This window comes from Petromyzon marinus, chromosome 20 (genome assembly GCF_048934315.1).
Source record: "Petromyzon marinus isolate PM22_M1 ecotype Great Lakes invasive population chromosome 20, UKy_Petmar_22M1.pri1.0, whole genome shotgun sequence".
Lineage (NCBI taxonomy): Eukaryota > Metazoa > Chordata > Hyperoartia > Petromyzontiformes > Petromyzontidae > Petromyzon > Petromyzon marinus.
In genome coordinates this window covers 4,254,626-4,282,034 of record NC_133686.1, presented here as the reverse complement: position 1 = coordinate 4,282,034, position 27,409 = coordinate 4,254,626, and the positions used below count along the sequence as shown (strand labels likewise).

The 27,409-nt window shown below is 50.4% G+C and overlaps 1 protein-coding gene across 1 annotated transcript in view; it reads left to right on the top strand.

Moving 5' to 3' along the window:
- Positions 1-26,126, top strand: part of LOC116944213 (solute carrier family 12 member 3-like) — a 41,451-nt gene extending 15,325 nt beyond the window's left edge. The window contains exons 9-26 of the mRNA XM_032957728.2: positions 5,215-5,299; positions 6,899-7,059; positions 7,591-7,698; positions 7,923-8,046; positions 9,338-9,439; positions 9,532-9,687; positions 11,297-11,396; positions 11,872-11,983; positions 13,258-13,392; positions 15,053-15,159; positions 15,324-15,406; positions 15,872-15,937; positions 17,688-17,789; positions 18,723-18,834; positions 19,528-19,614; positions 20,590-20,725; positions 22,159-22,226; positions 23,448-26,126. Coding sequence (XP_032813619.1) covers positions 5,215-5,299; positions 6,899-7,059; positions 7,591-7,698; positions 7,923-8,046; positions 9,338-9,439; positions 9,532-9,687; positions 11,297-11,396; positions 11,872-11,983; positions 13,258-13,392; positions 15,053-15,159; positions 15,324-15,406; positions 15,872-15,937; positions 17,688-17,789; positions 18,723-18,834; positions 19,528-19,614; positions 20,590-20,725; positions 22,159-22,226; positions 23,448-23,589 — 1,986 coding nt within the window. The 3' untranslated portion in view covers positions 23,590-26,126. The remainder of the gene's footprint in view (positions 1-5,214; positions 5,300-6,898; positions 7,060-7,590; positions 7,699-7,922; positions 8,047-9,337; positions 9,440-9,531; positions 9,688-11,296; positions 11,397-11,871; positions 11,984-13,257; positions 13,393-15,052; positions 15,160-15,323; positions 15,407-15,871; positions 15,938-17,687; positions 17,790-18,722; positions 18,835-19,527; positions 19,615-20,589; positions 20,726-22,158; positions 22,227-23,447) is intronic.
- Positions 26,127-27,409: the final 1,283 nt, after the last annotated feature.

Here is a 27,409-nt window from a genome sequence, read left to right as displayed (position 1 = left end):
GTTACTGTGGTGTTACTCTGTGTTACTCTGTGTTACTGTGGTGTTACTCTGTGTTACTCTGTGTTACTGTGGTGTTACTGTGGTGTAACTCTGTGTTACTCTGTGTTACTCTGTGTTACTGTGGTGTTACTCTGTGTTACTGTGTGTTACTGTGGTGTACCTCTGTGTTACTCTGTGTTACTGTGGTGTTACTCTGTGTTACTGTGTGTTACTGTGGTGTTACTGTGGTGTTACTGTGGTGTTACTCTGTGTTACTGTGGTGTTACTCTGTGTTACTCTGTGTTACTGTGGTGTTACTGTGGTGTTACTCTGTGTTACTGTGGTGTTACTCTGTGTAACTGTGGTGTTACTGTGGTGTTACTCTGTGTTACTGTGGTGTTACTCTGTGTTACTCTGTGTTACTGTGGTGTTACTGTGGTGTTACTCTGTGTTACTGTGGTGTTACTCTGTGTAACTGTGGTGTTACTGTGGTGTTACTCTGTGTTACTGTGTGTTACTGTGGTGTTACTCTCTGTGACTGTGGTGTTACTCTGTGTTACTCTGTGTTAATCTGTGTGACTGTGGTGTTACTCTGTGTGACTCTGTGTTACTGTGGTGTTACTGTGATGTTACTCTGTGTTACTCTGTGTTACTCTGTGTGCCTGTGGTGTTACTCTGTGTTACTCTGTGTGACTGTGGTGTTACTCTGTGTTACTCTGTGTTACTGTGGTGTTACTCTGTGTTACTCTGTGTGACTGTGGTGTTACTCTGTGTGACTCTGTGTTACTCTGTGTTACTGTGGTATTACTGTGGTGTTACTCTGTGTTACTCTGTGTGACTCTGGTGTTACTCTGTGTTACTGTGTGTTAATGTGGTGTTACTGTGGTGTGACTCTGGTGTTACTCTGTGTTACTGTGGTGTTACTGTGGTGTTACTCTGTGTTACTGTGGTGTTACTGTGGTGTGACTCTGGTGTTACTGTGGTGTTACTCTGTGTTACTCTGTGTTACTCTGGTGTTACTGTGGTGTTACTCTGTGTTACTTTGGTGTGACTCTGTGTTACTGTAGTGTTACTGTGGTGTTACTGTGGTGTAACTCTGTGTTACTGTGGTGTTACTCTGTGTTACTGTGGTGTTACTGTGGTGTTACTCTCTGTGACTGTGGTGTTACTGTGGTGTTACTGTGGTGTTACTGTGGTGTCACTGTGGTGTTACTGTGGTGTTACTCTGTGTTACTGTGGTGTTACTGTGGTGTTACTCTGTGTTACTCTGTGTTACTCTGTGTTGCTGTGGTATTACTGTGGTGTTACTCTGTGTTACTCTGTGTTACTGTGGTATTACTGTGGTGTTACTCTGTGTTACTCTGTGTTACTGTGGTATTACTGTGGTGTTACTCTGTGTTACTCTGTGTTACTCTGTGTGACTTTGGTGTTACTCTGTGTTACTGTGTGTTAATGTGGTGTTACTCTGGTGTTACTCTGTGTTACTGTGTGTTAATGTGGTGTTACTCTGGTGTTACTCTGTGTTACTCTGTGTTACTGTGGTGTTACTCTGTGTTACTCTGTGTTACTGTGGTGTTACTCTGTGTCACTCTGTGTTACTGTGGTGTTACTCTGTGTTACTCTGTGTTACTGTGGTGTTACTCTGTGTTACTCTGGTATTACTGTGGTGTTACTCTGTGTTACTCTGGTGTTACTCTGTGTTACTGTGGTGTTACTGTGGTGTTACTGTGGTGTTACTGTGGTGTAACTCTGTGTTACTCTGTGTTACTCTGTGTTACTGTGTGTTACTGTGGTGTAACTCTGTGTTACTCTGTGTTACTGTGGTGTTACTGTGTGTTACTGTGGTGTTACTGTGGTGTTACTCTGTGTTACTGTGGTGTTACTGTGGTGTTACTCTGTTTTACTCTGTGTTACTGTGGTGTTACTCTGTGTTACTGTCGTGTTACTGTGGTGTTACTCTGTGTTACTGTGGTGTTACTCTGTGTTACTGTGGTGTTACTCTGTGTTACTGTGGTGTTACTGTGGTGTTACACTGTGTTACTCTGTGTTACTGTGGTGTTACTCTGTGTTACTGTCGTGTTACTGTGGTGTTACTCTGTGTTACTCTGGTGTTACTGTGTGTTACTGTGGTGTTACTCTGTGTTACTGTGTGTTACTGTGGTGTTACTGTGGTGTTACTCTGTGTTACTCTGTGCTACTGTGGTGTTACTGTGGTGTTACTCTGTGTTACTGTGGTGTTACTCTGTGTTACTCTGTGTTACTCTGGTGTTACTCTGTGTTACTGTGTGTTACTGTGGTGTTACTCTGTGTTACTCTGTGTTACTCTGTGTTACTGTGGTGTGACTCTGGTGTTACTCTGTGTTGCTGTGGTGTGACTCTGTGTTACTGTGGTGTTACTGTGGTGTTACTCTGTGTTACTGTGGTGTTACTGTGGTGTTACTGTGGTGTGACTCTGGTGTTACTGTGGTGTTACTCTGTGTTACTCTGGTTTTACTGTGGTGTTACTCTGTGTTACTCTGTGTTACTTTGGTGTGACTCTGTGTTACTGTGGTGTTACTGTGGTGTAACTCTGTGTTACTGTGGTGTTACTCTCTGTGACTGTGGTGTTACTGTGGTGTTACTGTGGTGTTACTCTCTGTGACTGTGGTGTTACTCTGTGTGACTCTGTGTTACTGTGGTGTTACTGTGATGTTACTCTGTGTTACTCTGTGTTACTCTGTGTGACTGTGATGTTACTGTGTGTTACTCTGTGTTACTGTGGTGTTACTCTGTGTTACTGTGGTGTTACTCTGTGTTACTCTGTGTTACTGTGGTGTAACTCTGGTGTTACTGTGGTGTTACTCTGTGATACTCTGTGTTACTGTGGTGTTACTCTGTGTTACTCTGTGTTACTGTGGTGTTACTGTGGTGTTACTCTCTGTGACTGTGGTGTTACTCTGGTGTCACTGTGGTGTTACTGTGGTGTTACTCTGTGTTACTGTGGTGTTACTGTGGTGTTACTCTGTGTTACTCTGTGTTTCTGTGGTGTTACTGTGGTGTTACTCTGTGTTACTGTGGTGTTACTCTGTGTTGCTCTGTATTACTGTGGTGTTACTCTCTGTGACTGTGGTGTTACTCTGTGTTACTCTGTGTTACTCTGTGTGACTGTGGTGTTACTCTGTGTGACTCTGTGTTACTGTGGTGTTACTGTGATGTTACTCTGTGTTACTCTGTGTTACTCTGTGTGACTGTGGTGTTACTCTGTGTTACTCTGTGTGACTGTGGTGTTACTCTGTGTTACTATGTGTTACTGTGGTGTTACTCTGTGTTACTGTGGTGTCACTCTGTGTTACTCTGTGTGACTGTGGTGTTACTCTGTGTTACTGTGGTGTTACTCTGTGTTACTCTGTGTTACTGTGGTGTTACTCTGTGTTACTCTGTGTTACTGTGGTGTTACTCTGTGTCACTCTGTGTTACTGTGGTGTTACTCTGTGTTACTCTGTGTTACTGTGGTGTTACTCTGTGTTACTCTGGTATTACTGTGGTGTTACTCTGTGTTACTCTGGTGTTACTCTGTGTTACTGTGGTGTTACTGTGGTGTTACTGTGGTGTAACTCTGTGTTACTCTGTGTTACTCTGTGTTACTGTGTGTTACTGTGGTGTAACTCTGTGTTACTCTGTGTTACTGTGGTGTTACTCTGTGTTACTCTGTGTTACTGTGTGTTACTGTGGTGTTACTGTGGTGTTACTCTGTGTTACTGTGGTGTTACTGTGGTGTTACTCTGTTTTACTCTGTGTTACTGTGGTGTTACTCTGTGTTACTGTCGTGTTACTGTGGTGTTACTCTGTGTTACTGTGGTGTTACTCTGTGTTACTGTGGTGTTACTCTGTGTTACTGTGGTGTTACTGTGGTGTTACACTGTGTTACTCTGTGTTACTGTGGTGTTACTCTGTGTTACTGTCGTGTTACTGTGGTGTTACTCTGTGTTACTCTGGTGTTACTGTGTGTTACTGTGGTGTTACTCTGTGTTACTGTGTGTTACTGTGGTGTTACTGTGGTGTTACTCTGTGTTACTCTGTGCTACTGTGGTGTTACTGTGGTGTTACTCTGTGTTACTGTGGTGTTACTCTGTGTTACTCTGTGTTACTCTGGTGTTACTCTGTGTTACTGTGTGTTACTGTGGTGTTACTCTGTGTTACTCTGGTGTTACTCTGTGTTACTCTGTGTTACTGTGGTGTGACTCTGGTGTTACTCTGTGTTGCTGTGGTGTGACTCTGTGTTACTGTGGTGTTACTGTGGTGTTACTCTGTGTTACTGTGGTGTTACTGTGGTGTTACTGTGGTGTGACTCTGGTGTTACTGTGGTGTTACTCTGTGTTACTCTGGTTTTACTGTGGTGTTACTCTGTGTTACTCTGTGTTACTTTGGTGTGACTCTGTGTTACTGTGGTGTTACTGTGGTGTAACTCTGTGTTACTGTGGTGTTACTCTCTGTGACTGTGGTGTTACTGTGGTGTTACTGTGGTGTTACTCTCTGTGACTGTGGTGTTACTCTGTGTGACTCTGTGTTACTGTGGTGTTACTGTGATGTTACTCTGTGTTACTCTGTGTTACTCTGTGTGACTGTGATGTTACTGTGTGTTACTCTGTGTTACTGTGGTGTTACTCTGTGTTACTGTGGTGTTACTCTGTGTTACTCTGTGTTACTGTGGTGTAACTCTGGTGTTACTGTGGTGTTACTCTGTGATACTCTGTGTTACTGTGGTGTTACTCTGTGTTACTCTGTGTTACTGTGGTGTTTCTCTGGTGTTACTCTGTGTTTCTCTGGTGTTACTCTGTGTTACTGTGGTGTTACTCTGTGTTTCTCTGGTGTTACTCTGTGTTACTGTGGTGTTACTCTGTGTTACTCTGTGTTACTGTGGTGTTACTCTGTGTTACTCTGTGTCACTGTGGTGTTACTCTGTGTTACTCCATTCTTGTCAACCCATACGGTTTACCCGTATTTTTGCATAGGGAAATTTAGTTTTTAGGTCCATACGGCTTACTGCAGTTTCAATACGGGCGAAAAATAGCACGGGGTGACCAATAAAATCTGAATTTGTCCGCATTAAGGTAGGGCACTGATCAGGGTTTTACAGGTGTGTGACCGCTAACGGCACTTTACCCTAACAATCTGTATGGCTACAGACGTGGGGGGGGGGGGGGTCATCGGCGTTGACAAGCAAGTTACAATGAACCCCGTTTGTGACTATTTAAGGAGCCCAACATCGCCATCCCCAAGGGTACCATGCTGTCGATCTTCTGGACGACCGTCTCCTACCTGGTCATATCTGCAACCATCGGTGAGATGCGCACACACACACACACGTGTAGCGCACACACACACACGTGTAGCGCACACACACACACACGTGTAGCCCACACACACGTGTAGCGCACACACACACACGTGTAGTGCACACACACACACGTGTAGCGCACACACACACACACGTGTAGCACACACATACGTGTAGCACACACACACGTGTAGCGCACACACACACACACACGTGTAGCGCACACACACACACACGTGTAGCGCACACACACACACACACGTGTACACCGGTGTCATTGTTCCACAGCATGGTTAGTGTTTAAAAAAAAATGTAATGTGCTGGCATGCACATGACTTCTTATGTTAGGACGTCACGGGGGGCATCTGTACACATGACCATTAATGCGCGCACCCCCTTGTCTCCAGATGTCGCATCTCGTTCACTTCACTTTCTTCCCCACAATCTGTTGACCGCCACGTCAACTCTCATCAACTGCAAATCCGAGTCACTTGGCGATCGGTGAATGGGGCCGAGCGGCGTCGTTTTGGCACCATTGGCTTCCCCACAACGTGGCACTAATTGTTTGTGTTTAGTTGGTTGTGTGTAGTTTGTTGTCCTTCCCCCGCACCTCCGATTAGCACGGGTGGCTACGTGCGGTGCGAAAGAAGTTCAACACACGTACATGCAGGGTCGCCGCGGTAGCGAGATGTTAACTACCTCGCCTGGTATGCAGGAGGTCGTGGGTTTGATCCCGACCTTATCGCCTGCTTCTGTATATTTGGAGTTTGCGTGTCTCTCTCCGTGGTCGCGTGGATTTTTCTCCGGGGTTTACCTCCACATTTAGAATCAACGTGCGTTTAGATGATTTGGCTGCTATATGTTTCCACCTGATAAGCCACTTCGTTGAGCTTTCATTTGTGGTAGCCAGATCGTTTCTGAAAAAGAGCCATACAGCTCAGTAGGCCATACTGCTTGCTCGTATTTTTCATTTCCAATGCATTTTCCGCTTATCACATCGCTCTCAAAATTATTGGTGTTTTTTTTTTCCTCTGATGTATCTATTTATAATCTCTTATTCTTTAAATGTATATATTTTTTCTTGTTGTGTAAAGCGTTCCGAGGCTTTCTTTTGTGTAAAGGCGCAAGGAAAACAAATGAACGCAGATAGATCTACGTCCCGTTGAGCCATAAACACCTAGGTGGACTGAGCCAAAACACACTACCGTGTGCGGTGCGTAAACATCGCCCACTGGGGAGACAAAGGCGGCCGGGTGGACGTGGTGCCGTCTCGTGCACCCTGCTGGCCTTCATAGGTGCTACTCGCTAACAGCCTGTAAAGGCTACGTGGAGGATCTTTCTCTTTGTAGTGAATGCATCTGCGATCGCTGGGCACTTCTCACCGTTCTGGCCGGGGGGGGGGGGGGGGGGGTGCGCTGGTTGATGTCCAGAAGGACGCTCGACCTCGTGGAAGTTGAGCCGCAACTGGCTCAGCAATGTGACCATGCAACAACAGGGACACGCGGGCACACAGAGAGGGAGAGAGATGGTGAGAAACGCGCCAACGCACAGAGGAAACGAGCGTCACTTTCTGTGGTCTTTTATTCTTTGCCCCTCGCGCAGCGTCGTGCGTGATCCGCGACGCGTCGGGCAGTCTGAACGACACCCTGCCGGAGGGCGTGCCCCCGGTGCCCTGCGTGGGACTCGGCTGCGGCCACGGCTGGAACTTCTCGGAGTGCACCCTCGCGCAGAGCTGTCTCTACGGACTCAGCAACAACTACCAGGTGCGGGGAGGGGGGGGGGGACCCCTGGCCAGCGGCCAGGTGCAGCCTGGGGCACACTCCCTCTCCCACCTGAGACGTCGCTATTTGAATCCCATCCCGTTGGCCTTGATTGATTTGGAGTGAAACAAAAATTAAAGGTAAAAAGTGCATCCCTGCAGTTCCCTGCACGCATGCGTGTGTATGTGTGCTCGTCGGGAGCAGTAGAAGTAGCGAGTTAGTGCGCCGCATAACGAACCCGGCTACCCCGAGTTCAATTCCCCGCTCACGCCCAACAACGGTGACCCTTATGTGAATCAGACCCGGGCCTCCCCTAGGTCGACTCGTCCTCAAATGAGTACCTGGTGCGATGCGTCAGCAACATCACTACTAGGGTAGAGAGAAAGGCGGCCGGGCGAAGTTCTGGCCACGCAGCCCCTTCGTGTGCCGTGCCGGCCTTCATAGGTGCTGCTCGCTAACAGCACCTGCCCCAACAGTCTGTTATGGGGATCTTTGTTTCTGCACGTGCGTGTGGACCCCGTGCGCGCCCCACAGACCATGAGCCTGGTGTCGGGGATCGCGCCGCTCATCACAGCCGGGATATTCGGGGCGACGCTGTCGTCGGCGCTCGCCTGCCTCGTCAGCGCTCCCAAAGTGTTCCAGGCAAGAGCAACGGGAAATGGGCGGTCGGCAGCAAAACGCGCACCCTTTGATGCCCCCGTGTTCCATCGGCGCATCCGAGCCGAGCCAGGGCCACGCCCCCGAGGCCAAGCCAACGCGCGGGTCTGGAGGCGCGGGTCGGGTTTTTTTTTCCTGCTGCAGAAGCTGAGCCCGTGCCGTTGGTTCAGGGTTGGCAATGTCACCCCCCATCCTCCCCTCACTTACAGTGCCTGTGCAAGGATCAACTCTACCCGGGCATTGGGATGTTTGGCCGTGGCTACGGCAAGAACAACGAGCCCATCCCAGGCTACATCCTCACCTTCATCATCGCCGTCGGCTTCATCCTCATCGGTGAATCCTCCTCTCCGCAGACACCGTTCGCGTTTATTTCGAAGGCTCGTCAACTGGCTTTGAAAGGGTTCACGCATTAGCACTGTCCGTCTGTCTGGTGGCAGTGCCGGATTAAGCTAGTGCGGGGCCTGTAGCATATGTTATAAAGGGGCCCTAAATAAATAAATAAAAACTCAGAAGTATTAAAACACGTACATTTTTTACTTGCATAGTAAAGTAATTGTATTTTTTCATTTTCTTTTCAGCCAGATAAGTTGAAGGCGGTATAGTACTATAGTAATAGAGCAAGTGCAGAATCACTGAATCGGAATTTATATCTTGAAAGCATTTAGCACGGGGCCCTTTGAAGTGTGGGGTCCGTAGCATGTGTAGATACTTTAGCTACTAGGATAAGCCGGCAATGTCTGGTGGGTAACATGGGGTCATGAGAACTCTGGTAAAGATGATCCAATACAAATTCATTTTACCATGATGCTCTGTTCGTAATAGGGACTCACCTTACAGAAAACTGGTCAAACAGATGAAAGCGTTGGCCGAAAAAACCTGCGGACACAAACGAGCGCCGAGAGGAATATTTGCAAATGTGCAAATGGTCGCGGGCAATGAGATTAGGTTTGTGTCACGTCACCAACTGTATCGGAGCCCTGAACAGCCCACCTCCAGTGTGCAATTAAAAATGTTGATGGTCAAGTCATGGTGGCAATACCCCGGGTGCAGGGTACAGGTTTCCCTCGCTCTACGCGGGTTCGTTCGGTTTGTGCGATGACGCTTACTCTATTCGGCTAACATATTTTTTACCCAAATGTTGCTCTATGCGGTTTGCATTCACTCTATATGCGGCGATGCGGTCAGACGTGGGAGAACATTGTGTGCGTGCTGTGTGCGCTATTTGGCAGGCAGCTGCCTCGCGCAGTTCCGCTTTGTGCACCCTTTTCTTGGAACGCATCTGCTACCGCATACTGCAATGAAAACCCGTATTTCATGAGGTTATCAGGACTGTTGATGTATGCATGTATGTTGAACTTCTTTCGCGCCGTACGTAGCCAACAGTGCAAATCGGAGGTGTCGGAGGAAGGACAGCAAACTAAACACAAACGGCAGTTCTAAAGAAATTAGTTTTCAATCGAGATTTAAAAGTGCTTCCTACTACTGGTAGAGCGTTCCAGACGGCCGCAGAAGGGCATTTGAAAGCGCGCGACGCGGCGAGGATGGTCGAAGCTCGCGTGACGTTGTGTCCCGCCTAACCCTGATCGCTGCCCGCCGGGTGGGGGGGGGGATGTGTCTCATACAGCCGAGCTAAACACGATCGCCCCCATCATCTCCAACTTCTTCCTGGCCTCATACGCACTCATCAACTTCTCCTGCTTCCACGCCTCCATCACCAACTCTCCCGGTGAGATGCGCAACGCAACACAAAGGTACCGCGGGTTCGCTGGCGACGAGCGCTTGCTGCGTGTCACGAGCGCGAGTGGGTTCTGTTGTCAGGCTGGCGCCCGTCGTTCCGCTACTACAGCAAGTGGGCGTCCCTGTTCGGCGCCATCATCTCCATCGTCATCATGTTCCTGCTCACCTGGTGGGCCGCGCTCATCGTCGTGGGGATTGTCGTCTTCCTCCTGGCCTACGTCATCTACAAGAAGCCAGGTGAGCGGGACTGTGGCGGCGCGGGCAATCTGCGCGTGCTTGCGTGTGCGTGCGTAGCGACGAGCGCTTGTTGACACTTCACGTGGCCTCAAGGTGCACATGGCCTGGCACAAGCGTCGTGGTGACGTCACCGCCACTTAGCGGCGATAGGCGGTTGTTGTTGTTGTGTAGCGGGGCCAACTGTGGGAGGCACAGGTGGTGCATTGGCCAGTAGTCATCTCAGTCGGTTGACCCGTGGCACCTGGGTCTGCCCCGTGACCTCCTGCCGGCGGGGGCGTTCGACACTTCACGTGGCCTCAACGTGCACATAGCCTGGCACAAGCCACTAAGTGGCGGTGATGTCACCGCCACTTAGTGGCGAATGGCGGTTGTTGTTGTTGTAGCGGAGCCGCGTCCACGGTAGTGTAGCGGTTAGCGCGCTGCGCTACGAACCCCGGGGACCCCGAGTTCGATTCCCACTCGTGGCCAACACCGGTGGCGATTAGCTGAACCGGTCCTCCCCTATGTCGACTCAGCCTCAAATAAGTGCCTGGTGCGGTGTGTAGTAAACATCGCCACTGAGGAGACAAATGCGGCCGGGCGTGGTACTGGCCACCCACCCCCTTGTGTGCCGTGCCGGCCTTTATAGGTGCTCGCTAACAGCACTTGCCACAAAAGTCTGTTAAAGCTACACGGGGGGATCTTTGTCTTTGTAGCGAGGCCGCGTCCATGGAACCTCGATGCGCGTAGAGTGCGGGGACGTGGATCCGGGCCGTGCTACTGGCATGCGGCCGGGCTATTCCTAGGCCACTCGGCCTGGTAGGCAGTGAGCCCTGCAAACATAGCACGAGTGTCATCCTTCGGCCAGATATTTTTTTCCAGCATGCAACAAAAACTCTGTGAAAATACAAATAATACATATGGAGGCAGTTTCTCTACATACAAATAAAATATTTCTTTGCCACATTTTATCGCGAGTGCACCATCGGTGTCACGTGACGAGATGAAGAATCTGTTTGGAACTCTCGCAGAGCAGTGCGAGCCGTCGTGTTAGAGAACGGCCCACGGAAGCAGATGAAACAGAACTACGTCTGAGATGCCTTCTGTTGACCACTGTTCCTTAACAGTCAAGGACAGCATTTTGATATTGAGAGTAATGTTCGCCAGACTGATATTTCTCATTCTCAAAGCTGGAATTTAGCTAAGGCGCAGAAGAAAATTTAACGTAATATTTTCCTTGTGCAGTCATTGGTCACAGCCGTCTGTTTATTCAGAGGTGCCTGCCTGATTTGCGTACCCAGGATCTCAGCAGCGTTGGCTCATTGCTCTGACCTCTGAACCCCAACCCAGCCACCTCTCAAATACTCTGAGTTGTGTTTTCATTCCCCAGCCTGTGGGTCTACAGACCAAAGCAGAATCATCGAAACATCCCCAAACTAAATATTTGCCGAGTTAAAAATGAGAAAACTCACTGTATGATGGAGGAATTTAAACGAAGGAAGATGATTCAAATATCACTCCTTTTTCATGTAATCGGTGCTGTTGTGATGCACTTGACTTGTGTTATAAGCGGTATGTTTCCATCGGGGTTAGCTGATGTGCAGTTTCCACCGCTGTCTCCTCCCGGCAGCCGTGAACTGGGGCTCGTCGGTCCAGGCCGGATCCTACAACATGGCGCTGTCTTACACCGTGGGTCTCAACCAGGTGGAGGAACACATCAAGAACTACCGGTATGCCGTTCGGGGGGTGTTCGTGCTGGGGTTGGGTTAGAACAACCGTGGTGGGAAAATACTGAGCATCCAAATCACCATCGTCTTAGCTTCTCTTATCGTCTATAGATTCTACTAGAGCCATCATCATCCTCATCATCAGTCCCTTAACCATGGGGGTCGTGGTGGAGCCATCAATTACTTTGGCAATCGACCCTCTCCTCATCTCGTGGTCTTTCGCGAACTGCACAACGTCTGCCTTTTGTCTCAAGACAACAACAAATAATGCTGCTTGGGAAATAATTGCAACGTGGTGAAGTGCAGTGGAATCATCCCCCGCAACCCCCTTGCATTGCGAAGGGGCAACCCTTGACGCCACGTGCGTGTCGCCGTCTACCAGGCCTAAAGCCACAGCACGCCACTGGGCCTCTACGCCTGTCCAGCAGCAGCAGCAGATAGAGACTGGCTGACGCACGATTTTCTGCCCTTGCCGCAGGCCTCAGTGTCTGGTGCTGACCGGGCCCCCCAACTTGCGGCCGGCCCTCGTGGACTTCGTCGGGACCTTCACGAAGAAGCACAGCCTCATGCTGTGCGGGAACGTGGTGTCGGTGAGCACGCGCGGGGCCGTCAGCCGTGCGAGCTTTTAAATCATCAATCGAGCAACTGCGCAGACAAAAGCAGGTGTTATAGGCTGCTTTGCAGGGCTACCGTGGCGGCCAGCCGAGGGCAGTCACAGTGAAATAAATCGCTATAGAGCGGCGTTCTTCATTGCGAGGCCCCCTGACAATGCACAAATGGTGCAAACAGCCACCCCGTCATCATCGTGCTGCTGCTGTCAAACCCCCAATGGTTTCAAATGGCGTGGCGGCCCTCGCACACTGAGGATGTTTGATCGGCGAAAGTGACCGTCTGAAAATGAGTGAAGAACGCCGCGTTATGGAGTGCAGCAGTACTATGTAAGGCGCCACGGTGGCGAGATGTTCACCACCTCGCCTGATATACAGGAGGTCGTGGGTTCCATCCCGACCCTGACACCTTTTGTATATTTGGAGTTTGCGTGTCTCTCTCTCTCCCGGTGGTCGCGTGGATTTTTATCCGGGTCCTCCAGTTTTTCCCTCCGCATTTAGAATCAACATCACACGTTCATAGTATTTGGCTGCTATAAATGTCCACGTGGTAAGCGACTTCGTTGAGCTGTCATTTGTGGCCAGGTCGCGTCTGATATAGAGCTACATAGCTCGGTGGGCCTTACCTGGTAAAATAAGAATAGAAAAAATTGTCATATATTCTCCCCGCCTTCGCGAAGCTGCACCGACCAGCGCGGTGAAGCACGGTAAAATAAAACCCCATGACCCCCCGATGGTGTGGGGGAGGCCTTCATCCAGCAGTGGAGTGACAAAAAGGGCGCACACGTACAGCTCCCGAGGTGGCTCGGCAGCGGGAGAGCGAGCAGATCAGTAGCACGGCCCGGATCCGCGTCCCCACACTCTACATGCATCGAGGCTCCGCTACAAAGACAAAGATCCCCCGTGTAGCCTGAACAAACTGTTGGGGCAAATTATGTTAGCGAGCAACTATCAAGGCCGGCGTGACACACGAGGGGGGTGGCCAGCAACATGCCCTGCCCGCCTTTGTCTCCCCAGTGGCGACGTTTTACACACCGCACCAGGTTTATCATTTGAGGCGAGACCCAGGACCGGTTCAGATAATTGTCACCGGTGTTGGTGGCCGCGAGCGGTAATCAAACTCGGGGGTCGGCCCGGTTCATAGCGCAGCGCCTGCTAACCGCGCCTCCGATCGGCACGATCGGCTTGCGTACGGTGCGAAGAGAAGCTCGACACACACACGTACGAAACCGCTGCTCTACCGCTGACCCCCACAGGGCCCCGGCGGCCTTAAGCAGAAGGAGGCGAGCTTGGAGGGCCAGGTGCGGTGGATGGCCAAGCGCAAAATGCACGCCTTCTACCACACCGTGGCCACCAGTGACCTGCGCACCGGCACCCAGATGATGCTGCAGGTACGAGCGACTGCACCCCACCGGGCGGGCACTGTAAACCCCGAGGGCTCACTTCAACGTTGTCTGTGATCTGTCCACTGCCGGAAGAAGGCGTCCCCCCCCCCCCCGTCGATGTCTCCCACGGTGGCGCGACGCAACGGTCCATCGAGTTTCCTGCGCACGAGCCGATTTTGGCGATCTCCCTACGTACCGCGTCGTGCTGCGCTCTCAGATGCGCTTCTGCGGCCGTCTGGAACGCTCTTCCTTCCGATATTAGGAAGCCACTGGGAGCTATTTACTTTTAAATTATCATCTAGATTGAAAACTTAGCACGGTTGGCTACGTATGGTGCGAAAGAAGTTAAACATACAAACACTTGGGCACGCTCCCTCCTTTGGCTGCCACTCCCATTATGAGTCTTGACCACGGGCCCCACCATCCTTTGTGGTGACGCATGCTGTGCAAGCCGCAAGGCCACTTATGTCCCTTGACAGACAGACACATACGATGCGTAGCCTGGGGCACGTCCCCTCGTTGGCCTCAACGCGCGTGTTAACGCTTGTCAACGATTTTGCCACTTTTTTGTAGGAGATGTGCCGATAAATGGTTGTTTCGCGAATATCCGAATCTGTTCCAAGAGTAAACCAAAGGTGGAGCTGTTCGGGTCAGCGGTCGGGCTGGGGTTTGGTTGGCCGCTTGCGCCACCCCCTCGAGGATTCCATCACTTTTTCCCATTGCAAAGTTTATGTTATGTATGTTGTATATACAGGGTGCTTAAATTGTTTTTAACACTTCTGAGAATTTGCAACAATACCACAAGAAATGTACCTCCGGGCTCCGGAGACCACCTGGAGAAGATTCCGGGCCACGTGTTGACAACGATGGCGAGCAAGTGGAGACTCTTGATTTTTTTAAGCTATTAACATTACATTTGTTACAGTGTATAATCCGTTATTTTTCCATTATAAACGATAGTCCCATAGAAGTGTTAACATTTTTTTAAAGGATCCTGTATATGTATGTTCAGCTTCTTTCGCACGGTACGTAGCCAACCATGCTCATCGGAGGTGCGGGGGAAGGACAATATAGATGATTTAAAAGTGCATAGCGCCAGGTGGTTTCCTAATATCGAAAGGAAGAGCGTTCCAGACGGCTGCAGAAGCACGCCATGCAGTGGCCGTCTTTGTTCGATGGCTAGCCAATGGCTGCTGCGAGGATGTCCGGAGTTTGGGTGATGATTTATGCTCCTTGATGAAATCAGCAAGGTGTTGTGGTTCATTTGTGGTGAGCACTTTGTGCGTGACGAGTGCGACCTCATGTAATGTGTTCGTTCTCACTTCTCGTGGCTATGATACCAAGATGGGAGGAGTGCGGTGCAAGAGTGGCGATGATTATGATGATGATGTCATACAAAGTCACGGATTTCGTAGACGTCAAAATGTTGGCGATTGTGACGGAATCTCGCTCAATTTGAGACCAAGCCAAAGGTGCGGCTGTGAAATCGTCGGCGGAATTCGAGCAGGTGCAACAAGGAAATGTATATCTAATCTTACTTGTAAACTACTGAAAATAAATAAAGGTGTCCAGTTTGGGTGGGCTATTGCCCCCTCCCCTGTGCCCCCCCCCCCCCCCCCACAAACTCCGCGCCATGAGTGAAATATCCTCGTGGCTGGCGCGGCAGGCTGCCGGACTTGGCAAGTTCAAGCCGGACGTCCTGGTGATGGGCTTCAAGAAGAACTGGCGCTCCAAGCATCCTCAGCAGATGGAGGATTACATCAACATAGTCCAGTAGGTGCCGCGGCCACGCTACGCCCCCTGTGCACTTGTCACCGCTCGGAGAAAGGGGATCGGGTCCACGCTTTCCCGTCGCGTCAACGCGATCCCCACCACCCGCAGCGGCTCTCCCCCCCCCCCCCCACCCCCTGCCCATCCCCTCTCCCTGTGTTCCTCAGTGACGCCTTCGACTTAAACTTCGGGGTTTGCATCCTGAGGGTGAAGGAGGGACTGGACGTGTCCCAATCCGCGCAGGCGCGAGGTGAGACCCACTAAAGCCTCTTGTCGATGGCTCCGCGTTCTCCCTTCCTACCTCTCCTTCGCGACGCACCCCAGCGGTCTGCCCCCCTGCGACGGTGCAACTCGGCCACTCATCGCTGACCCCCCCCCGCCCACCCCCCCCACCGCGCGCGTGTCCGGCCGGCATCGAGGGCCGGCGTAAAATTGACGCCCCCAGCACCTTTCGGCCTGTTTTGGCGGGGAGAACCTCTGCGGCTCTTGCCAAGCCCGTGTTTGTGCTCGCCGACTCATTTATCACAGTTAGAGCCACAGCGTAAGGCTGTGGCTCTAGGCTTGTCCGTTGACATTTAAGGGCAGCGTTAGAGATATCATAACACCTTCGGTTCCGCCCCCCCCACCCACCCTGGTGAACCGGGCCGCCGGGACTCTTCTGCGGAAGCCATTCGGAGGGATTCTTTGTCCCTTTGTCCTTTGTGCGTGCGTGCAGTCAACCCGGCGTTTAACGGGACGGAAAACGGACACTCGCACACCAATGGGGACGGCAGCGGCGCAGGTGGCTTGGCTCGCACTCTCGAGACTCACGGCCACCCAGAAAGCACCGTTGTGGCCACGCTCTTCAGTCAATGCACGCGCTGCGCTCGGCCCTTCAGCCGCGCTTCGCCGGGCAGTGCGCGGCTCGGGGAAGAGGGCGCCCCGGAACCGCTGGAGATGTCGCTCGACACTCATGTGGCCGAAAAGAAACAAAAACTCAAGCGGGCGTAAAATCTAGATTTGAAGCTTTCGTGACTGCAAGGATTCATACTCTTTGGTTTTTTTCGGTAAAGTCACGCAGGTAAAATTAAAATAAAAGAAAACAATTAAATCACGACGTTTCGGAGGCAACACAAGCTTCCGTCTTCAGGTGGAACAGTCACAGCAAGATCGCTGCATCAAGTGGGGAGGCTCTGAGAGCCTCGAGCTTAAATACAGGTTAAGGGGGGGGGGGGAGGAGCCAAGTAGGGGACATTGATGGGCTGCGGGGCTAAATTAATCCGTCTTTTGTTATGTTGAGGGTGCGGTGGATCCATTGCCCGCGTGCAGTGGCCCACCGGATCCACCGCACCCTCAACATAACAAAAGACGGATTAACTTAGCCCCGCACCCCATCAATGTCCTCTACTTGGCCCTCCCCCCCTTAACCTGTATTTAAGCTCGAGGCTCTCAGAGCCTCCCCACTTGATGCAGCGATTTTGCTGTGACTGTTCCACCTGAAGACGGAAGCTTGTGTTGCCTCCGAAACGTCGTGATTTAATTGTTTTCTTTTATTTTTATTTTACCTACATGACTTTACCCAAAAAAAACAAAGAGTATCAAGCAGGCGTATTTGTTCAACAATAATAATTCGGCAATAACTATAATCGTGATTGTTGCCGATGATGATGACGATGCTTAGGGGTGGATTTATACAACCTCCAGGAAGAGGCAATGAAATTGTCGAAATTCACGGTCAAGATTGATTCGATGTTATTTATTATTTCGCATCGCAGTGAATGTTAGTGCCTCTCGAGGGGTGACATGGGCCCCATTGGATACAGCATAGACACACATCTCTAAAAACACATGCAATTATAACCATGTTTCATGAGCTTCAGAATCGATGTTAGTGAATCAATGCATCATTTTACGAAAAACGTAACGATGATGATCATGACGATGTTTGGGTATCGTAGGAATTCACATTGCAATTAATGCACGGCGAGTGAGGCTCAGCTGACAAAGATGGCGTCCCCAGTTCCAATCAACTTTCGATCTCTTTCCACAAATGACACCTTATCGCCTCTCAGCAGTGAATTGATCATGACTGATCACAATCAGAATGATGAACAGCAAGGCACTGAGATCTCGCCACCAAATCGGAGCAGCCGGGTGAGCCACCATCAAACGTGAGCGAGATGATGGGGTGCCGCGGTGGCTAGGAGATGTTAACTGCCTCGCCAGGTGTACAGGATATCGTGGGTTCGATTCTGACCCTGAAGCCTGTTGTATATTTGGAGTTTGCGTGTCTATCTCCGCTGGTTTCTTTTTTCTCCACATGTAGAAACAGGCGTTTGAGAGTATCTGGTTGCTATAAATTTCCACGAGATAAGCCACTTCGGCGAGCTATCATTTGTGGCCAGGTCGCTTCTGATGAATAGAGCTTCATAGCTCAGTGGGCATTACCTGGTGACATAAAAAAAGAATTTCAACTGAGAAAAGTGAACCCTCTGTGCAGTCTGCCCGCCGCACCCCATTAACGCACCCCGTCGCTCTGTCCATGGGAACAGCCGATCCAGAGGCCGCAATCACAGACGTCCAAACGCCCAGCAGCTTCCAGGGCTCCCAGGGGAAGAAGTACGTGGACATCTACTGGCTCTTCGACGACGGAGGTACCGGCGCAGGGCGATCCGCAGCATCCCCGCGATAGAGAGAGAGACGCGGCGACACAAAGGATGTTTCACCGAGATAACTTCATCAAGCTACCATTGGAACCTCCTTTGCCAGTAGCAAAATATGACAATTGTTTTTTGACCCTTTTATCTGGCAACAAACTGACACCTTTTTTACAAGGAGTCATTTTTGCATTGACCACAATACCTGCGGTCGGAATGCAAACAAAAAAACATAACTCTGATAATGTATTGGCACTGTCCTTGAAATTGATTGGTCCACATCCAAGACAGCTTTCCTTAGAGCCTAGTCTCACATGGTGTTGGACCAATGACGCCTTTTGGCCATCTGGTCCAACACCATGTGAGACGAGGTTCTAAGGAAAGCTTTCTCGGGTGTGGACCAATCAATTTCAAGAACAGTGCGTACATTATCAGAATTATGTTTTTTGTTTGCATTCCGACCGCAGGTACTGTGGTCAATGCAAACATGACTCCTTGTAAAAAAGGTGTCAGTTTGTTGCCAGATAAAAGGGGTAAAAAAACAATTATTATTCATCCAGCTAGTTCCACCAATACAAAACGTCGTACTCAGATTGTAAATGTTGTGGCTTTGCTCTCCCACACACCGGTGTGCTGTACTAGTAACGAATTGGCACGTTCTGTTGACGTGACAAGCCTTACTAATTGGCTGTGTCGGGTGGTGGCGGGTTTAATGACACATTTATATATTTACCTGATCTAACCCCAAAAAAACCCCTGTATTATGGATCTATAGAGCTGTGTTTAGCGGGAGGTCCTTCTGCCAGCAGTTGCAAGGGCTGCGCCTTAACCCAATAAAGTCGGTGAACTGATCCGTGGTGGATCACCCTGCACCAATGCATAGGTGACGCAGGAGAGTTTGACCGTGCGCTCTGCTCTGACGGGCTGCAGGGCTGTCCCTCCTCATCCCGTATCTGCTGACGAGGAAGAAGAGGTGGCGGAACTGCAAGCTGCGGGTCTTCATCGGAGGCCAGCTCAACCGCGTGGAGGAGGAGCGCCGCGTGTGGGTTCCCGGCGGCCGCACCATGACCGGACCCTCAATTTCCTTCGCTTTCTTTGAACTCGAGCAAGAGTCTCATACGTCGCACAAGCTCGAGCACCCGCTCCTTATCCGGCTGCTATAAATCCCAGCAAGTAGCCACCTGCTCCTTCGCTGGGCGATGTGGAGACGAGGACCAAATCCACCGGAATGCACCGAACCTCGCCAAGACTCGCAGGCCAAGCACGGCGGGAGGCGAATGCTGCTGTGGTCGGGTCACGGTGCATGCGGCAGAGGCGGTGTGGGCCGCCGGGAGGCTGCGGGGGGGAGGGGTGTCGGCAGATTTGGAGCGCGGAAAAAAATCCCAATTTGCTGCGCTGACTTTCGATGCTCTGACATGTGCTTCCCGCCTTGGCCAACCGCACTGACCAGTGTGGTGAAGTATGGTCAAACAACCACCGCCCCCCCCCCCCCCATGACGCTACAGTATGCAAAGGCCTTTTATCCAATAGTTTAGTTTTTTTGTGTTTAGTCCCACACTTCCGATTAGCACTGGTGGTTATTTACGGTACAAAAGAAGTTCAACGTACTACAATAGTGGATAAAAGGTGGGTAATTTTTCTAAACCATTATATTTTGAGCTAGTGATGCTCATTTTCTCTGTGTTGGTGCGTCTCTCCCCATGTCTCTCTCTGTGCCCACGTGTCCCTGTTGTAGCATGGTCCAACTGCTGAACCAGTTCCGACTCAACTTCCACGAGGTGCACGTCCTTCTGGACATCAACCAGCGACCCCGGCCAGAACAGTGAGCAGTGCCCAGCGATCGCAGATGCATTCACTACAAAGGGAAAGATCCCCCTATGTAGTCTTTACAGACTGTTAGCGAGCACCTATGAAGGCCGGCATGACATACGAGGGGGTGGGTGATCAGCACCACGCCCGGCCGCTTTTGTCTCCCCAGTGGCGATGTTTACACACCGCACCAGGTACTCATTTGTGAGACTGAGTCGACCTAGGGGAGGCCCAGGACCGGTTCAGATAATCGTTGCTGGTGTTGGTGGCCGTGAGCGGGAATCAAACACGAGTCGCTGTGTTCGTTGCGAAGTACACTAACCACGACACTACCGCTCCCCACACACACCTCCGATTGAGCACGGTTGGCTATGTACGATACGAAAGAAGTTCAACATACATACACGCAAACATCCATGTTGCCAAAACACACAACGGGAAAAACTGCGAGACCTCCAATGAGCAAAACTCTAGAGATATTGACATCGGCAGGTATATTGTTCAAAATCTACATTGACAGACTGGGGATATCTATATCAAATAATTATAATTATTTGGCCAATCCAGTGATGTCGCAAAGGGGGCCTCCTGTCCAATTTCCATCCCCCCACCTCTTCATAGCGCATCACCTGGGCCCCTCCGGCCCATGGGCCCAGGTGCAGTTGCGCTGCCTGCACACTCGATAGCTATGCCACCGAGGCAATCGGTCACCCAAAAAATGTTGGAATTGTCCAGATGGGTAGAAAAAACTATGAAGGTCGTTCTAACCGTACACCCTCACTGTTTTTTTTAAGTTTACCGTTACGTTTTCTTTCCATTAATTTAACTTCGGTATTTGTATGATGATGATGGTGGTGGTTGATTGATGATGGTGATAAATGACGATCATGATGAATGACTACTAATGACAACTGACGATAAGGACTTATTCATGATGACTGATGACGATGAATGGATGGATGACGACGATGACACTCGTGCCGCACAGCCAGAAACGCTTCGAGGACACCATAGCCCCGTATCGGCTCAACGACGGCTTCCTGGATGAGCTGGCCTTGGAGGAAATGAGGAAGAACTGCCCCTGGAAGATTTCCGATGAGGAGATCCAGCGTCACCGCACCAAGGTCCGCTCAGCATCCTCCATCAATGACCTCTGACCCCGAGAGGAAATCCCAAATCCCTAATCCCTCATCTCCAGCAAGGTGGCAATGTTGGTTGGGAACTTGACTCCCAATCGGAAGGTTAAGAGGTCAAATCCTGGCTGAGGGTCAACTCGGCCTATCATCCTATCATCTCTCCGTGATCAATAAAATATTACTTTGCAAAAAGTCACCTCGAGCTAGAACTCATCCACCAATCACTTTTCATTAAGGTTGAACGCTTACGGCTCTGATCTGCCATGAACCCCTGAGAACGAGCTGGACGGAGGAGGGCTTCGCTTAGGCTGGGTCTCTCTGGCTCAGCAACCCAACAAAATATGTCTGCACCCAGCACACCGCATCCAGTATATCCCTCGCTACGGCCGTGGCTGCTACTACTAGTCACGTGCCGACTCCAGTCTACCAGCAAACATTTACTACATTTACCCAAGAATCTCAGTGTGTAACGCACATGACGTCACTCCACGTCGACCAGCCCCCTCTCATTAATAATCATGAACAGGTGGGGACCCCCCCCCTGTCATTAATAATCATGTACGGGTGACGCCACTCCACATGGGAGGGCGAGGCGCCTCCTCCCCCCTCCTCAGCGTCAACTTACAACCCTCACTACAAAGGCAGAACCCTCACGTCACGCGATCTCCGTAACGCTATTGAGACAGAAGTAAAAAGGACGTCATGATGAACAAAGGATTATAACCATTTAATGAAATAAGTCTGTCTCACCGCGGCCTTACAAAATGCACACGAATTGATGCAATGAATATGACGTCGCGGTCTGCTTATCGCTTGCAAGTTTCAGATTTACTGCAATTCACCCGTCCTTGGACGGGCTGGAGGCTAGTGAACAATATTCATTGAGAAATTAAGCTCAGAGTGGAAGAAGCAGAAGTAAAAAAGCAAAGCAAACCCCCCCAAAAATTCCGTGATCACATCAGTGAACTGATTTATGAATAACTTCTTTGTGTGTGTGTGTGGGGGTCGTAGCAGAATCCAGGGCATTCTACGGTGGAACTTAAATCAGTCCTGGGGCCAGGCATCACCAGCGTGGCCATAAAGCAAGTGTGTGTGTGTGCACGTGTAGCGGTTAGCACGCTGCGCTACAAACCCGGCTACCCGAGTTCGTTTCCCGCCCACGGCCAACACCAGTGACAGTGACCTGAACAGGTCCTGGGCCTCACCTAGGTTGACTCGGCCTCAAATGAGTACCTGGTGCGGTGTGTAAACGTCGCCACTAGGGGAGACAAATGCGGTCGGGCGTGGTGCTGGCCACCCACCCCTCGTGTACCGTGCCGGACCTTCATAGGTGCTCGCGTGACAGTACTTGCCCAACAGGCTGTTGAGGCTATACGTGGGGGGGGGATCTGTCTTTGCACGTGTGTGCGTTTTGTTGACAGACGTCTCGCCAGATCCGGCTCAATGAGATTCTGCTGGATTACTCCCGGGACTCTGCGCTCGTCGTTGTGTGAGTGGCCACCACTGTTCCTGGGTCTCTCTCTCTCTCTCGCTTTCTCTCCGCACCCCCCACCTCAACCCCACTTGACCGCTCAGTAGGGAACCATAAACTCACGGCAGGTCGCCTTCCAGTGGCATGGGACATTTTTGTTTTTGGGATGGAGAAACACGCGCGGCCTCTTGCCGCCGAGAGAGGCGATTGTGGGGCATCCTCGCCGCGTGGTGGAACGGGCACGTGTCACAACAACAATAACCGGCGGTGACGTCACCACGACGCTTGTGCCAGGCTATGTGCACGTTGAGGCCACGTGAAGTGTCACAAAGCACCCTGCGGAGAGGGCCCGCTGGTCGCACGTAATACGGATTACGACCGTGAAAGCGGCAGGCGGCAGAGCAAGAATACGAGACGAATATAGCAACCAGTCCTGGGGGCCCTCCCCTAGGTAGACTCGACCTTGAAACGACTACCTGGTGCAGTGTGTACTCCACTGGGTGGTCCAATGTTAATTTAATAAATACAAATTCCACACATATTGGGTGCGAAAACAGAAATTAGTTAAGCAAACGGAACAAAAATGTTCGGGATCCATTAATGAATAGATGCATGTGTTTAGATAAGATTGTTTTGCTGCTATACATTTCCACGTGCTAAGCTAATTCGTTGGGCTTATCATTTGTGGCAAAGTCACTTCTGAAAAAGAAGCTAATAGCTCAGTGGGCCTTATCTGGTTAGATAAAAAAAGTGTAGTTTTAAAATGTTACTTTTCAGCGATTTGCTTACCTAACCTATACTTTGCACTCCTATCGTGTTGTTGTACTATTTGTTGTTCTAACGTTCTGACCCCGCGCCCCTACTGGACATCTGTGAAAAAGAACTTTATAGCTCATCGAATTTATCCTCCAGTACAAATATTCTGATTTTGGGGGGTTGGGGGGGGGCTCACGTCTGGACAATCCTGCAACACGCTTGCCGCAAACAATGTTACCAAGGCTCATATATACGGGGGGGGGGGGGGGGGGAGTTTTGTCCGTGTCTTTTGCTGGGGCCCACATCTGGACCACTCTGTAACAAATTTATCGCGGACCTGTTTTTGAAGCCTTCTGTAAAACGGGGAGAAAGTTTCGTCCGAGTCTTTTGCCGGGGGGGGCACGCATCTTCACCTCCATGTAAAACGCTTGGGTGGGGGCTTATTTTTCCTTGTCGTTTGTGTCTCTCGTGCACTGTGAGCAGCAGCATGCCCGTGGGGCGCAAGGATTCGTGTCCCAGCGCGCTCTACATGGCGTGGCTCGACGCTCTCTCGCAGGACCTGCGGGCACCCGTGCTGCTCGTGCGCGGCAACCAATCCAACGTGCTGACATTCTACTGCCAGTGAGGGCCCGACAACCAACCCAACGTGCTGACATTCTACTGCCAGTGAGGGCCCCACAACCAACCCAACGTGCTGACATTCTTTTGCCAGTGAGGGCCCGACAACCAACCCAACGTGCTGACATTCTACTGCCAGTGAGGGCCCGACAACCAACCCAACGTGCTGACATTCTACTGCCAGTGAGGGCCCGACAACCAACCCAACGTGCTGACATTCTACTGCCAGTGAGGGCCCGACAACCAATCCAACGTGCTGACATTCTACTGCCAGTGAGGGCCCGACAACCAACCCAACGTGGTGACATTTTACTGCCAGTGAGGGCCCGACAACCAATCCAACGTGCTGACATTTTACTGCCAGTGACGGTCCGACAACCAATCCAACGTGCTGACATTCTACTGCCAGTGAGGGCCCGACAACCAATCCAACGTGCTGACATTCTACTGCCAGTGAGGGCCCGACAACCAACCCAACGTGCTGACATTCTACTGCCAGTGAGGGCCCGACAACCAACCCAACGTGCTGACATTCTACTGCCAGTGAGGGCCCGACAACCAATCCAACGTGCTGACATTCTACTGCCAGTGAGGGCCCGACAACCAACCCAACGTGCTGACATTCTACTGCCAGTGAGGGCCCGACAACCAACCCAACGTGCTGACATTCTACTGCCAGTGAGGGCCCGACAACCAACCCAACGTGCTGACATTCTACTGCCAGTGAGGGACCGCTGGAGTATGAATGATCGATAGAGGGGCGACGGGACCGGTGGCGGTGGGCGGAATCAGATATCAGAATGCAAATTATTTTGCGTGCACACGCACGTACGTACGTATTTATTTTTAGCATGGTTGTCTGCATACGGTGTGAAATAAGTTCAGCATACACACTCACAAAATTAGTTTTACGTAAAAAAAACTGACGTCAGAATAACCTTTGCCTTTTTGAATGAGCTCACAGAATCGAGGCTATGACACAATAATCGAGGGGTTTAATCACCAAGCGAATCATTGATCGAGTAATCCAAATTGTTTAGGATCGCGTTACGTGAGGCGCCTACCTTTTGCGGTTGGCCGATATCTGCATGATCGGCGATTCATCCCGCGCCCCCCAAAAAATAACTCGGCAGCCAAATCAGCAGCAGTCCCGACCGCAATCGGAGTTTATTCCAGCGTGAAGTATGGTAAAATGATCTGCACCAGCGCAGGAAAGTTCTCGTCTAGCAGTAGAGTTGCACATATGGTGTGTGGGCACAACACATTGTGCGATGAACCCGGCTACCCGAGTTTGATATCTGGTCACGGGCTAACATCAGCGGCGAGAGATAACTGAACCAATCCTAGATGTACCTCCCTCCCCCTTCTTTGCCAACCTGCACTGACCATTGTGGCGAAGTATGGCAAAAAAAACACATACATGACAGGATTGGGAGGCCTTCATCCATCAGTAGATTAACAAATGATTGTAAATTATAGCTGTGTATTTTCCAGTTGTGCCTCGTGTCGTCCTGCACAATGTTCCATTCCACGCGCTGGGAGCTTCTTCAACATCAGCATTTTTTTATATTTTGGGTAGTTAATATTCTGGATTCCAAAATTAAGTAGTTTTTGTTCTCCTTACAGCAGTGTCTTTCAAAGCAGTGGGATTTTTCAGTACAGCGCCAATGCCAATTCAGTCCTACCGAGATGGTCACACGTGTCTCGTCACAAGAAGCTCCCCCACATATCGTCGCACGCACCACCACACGGGGGCTTTCTTCACCACACGGGGGCTTTGTGAAAGGTGTATGCTTGTTTTTTTGGCTTCAACTCTGCGTAGAAAATATATAACAGATGGGATAACGGAACACGTGTCTTGGGGAAATGTGCCAATGAAAGCTGTTGGAAAACACGCTGCACCGTTTAGCAAGGCACAGCGAGGCTTTTAGATTCCCATTACTGCTAGGTTTATGCTTTAAATCATTGAAGGCAAGCGCAGATGGACAAAATCCCCCCCCCCCAACATAACCCCCATAACAACTCGACAAGTCAACTTTGGTGCCAACGTTGGCATGAGGTTGGAACCACTGAACCAATGTTGGCCCAACGTAATTTCCAAATTTAAAAAAGCCTGCCAAGATCCCCGCACGAGACATCAGTTGTATTCAATAAATCACGGCACTGAATTAATGTGGGTTGGTTCATAAACGGGACGGTTCAACGTTTTGAGAACAAGTTACTTTATATAACTTCACCTGCCTAACGTCACACTTGAGTTGAATTCACGTGATTTATTCAAAAAAAATTGTAACGGGGAGGGGGGGGGGGGTTTGCTTTGTTGAAATGTTTTAGAAATACGGACAAGTTTGTCATGTTACCGTTGCTTTAAACGACCACCCCCATTGTAAACCCGCAGCGTCCACGTACACGCGAGTGTGCACGTGCCCCTTTTTGTGCGTTGTTGTTTTCTCTGCATAATTAAATGTGATGAAAACCGCTGTATCATGTTGCTTGTGAGATGCATAAAAAAAACACGGAAAATAAAACGCAGCGAAGCTGGAACGTGTGAATGTTGCACTTAATTCGCAATGTTTATAGCCAACCGCGCTAAAAGCTGCGGCAGGGGGACGGACAAACGAATCACAAAAAGCAGTTTTAAATAATTTTCAATCTCGGTGATTTAAAATTGCATAGCTCCAGTGGCTTCCCATTATCGAAAGAGCATTCCAGACGGCCGCAGAAGGGCATCTGAAAGTGCGCGATGCAGTGACCGTCTTTGTTTGAAAGGTTCGCCAAAAGCCGCTGCGAGGATGACCAGATTTTGCTCGATGGCGGTTATGCCTTGTGAGTTACGGACAGAAAATATGCCATCTGTGCAGGACCGCCCTTTCCTGAAACTACATTTTGGGACTCCGCAAGCCTCTCCTGAGCGTGCCTAGCAAGGCGGTGTTGAATAATCCTTGCCAGGACCTTTCCCGGCACACTGAGGGGTGAGATGCCCCTGTAGTTGTTACAGTCTGTGCGGTCTCCCTTCTTAAAGATGGGGACCACCAGGGCATCGTACCAGTCTTGCGGAACCCGTCCAGTGATCCAGACTGTTGTTATGAGGTCATGTAGGGCAGTCTGTGCACAAACGCCACCCTCCCTCAGCATTTCGCTTGGGAAATCATCTCTGCCCTGGAGACACAAGTGTGGTTGGTGCGAGTGCTACAACCTCTGCGATGAACTACATTATTCCCTGGTTCATCTTCACAGCCGTGACGATCTATCCACTGCTTAACGACCATCGTCATCTCTCATGTCTCACGATTGAAAAACAATCTGTTCAGCTCCTGCACGGAGGACGTTGTCTAAGGCCACCTCTTCCAGTGACTGTGCTCTGCTAAAACCTACGGTGGCGAGATGTTGACTACCTCGCCTGGTACACAGGTCGTGGGTTCAATCCCGACGCCTGTTGTATATTTGGAGTTTGCGTGTTTCTCTCCCCATGGTCGCATGCATTTATATCCGGGTCCTTCGGTTTTTTTCCTCCACATTTATAATCATGCGTTTAAATGTACGTATGCTAAACCACTTCGTTGCGCTATTATGCATTTCCAGGTCGCTCCTGGAAAAGAGCTATATAGCTCAGTGGGCCTTTGCCTGGTAAAATAAGTCAATTACTTGACTGTGTATGACCTCTAATCCACGTGTAACCCCCTTCCTGTCGCTCAGGTGGAAACTCAAGGCACCTCTCCATGCTTGCCTGAACACTTCTTCAGCCATTCCCAGGCATCGACAAGCGCATCAATTAAAATCGATTCTTGGGTCTCCCGATAGGCGTATCGAATGGTCCATGTGAACAT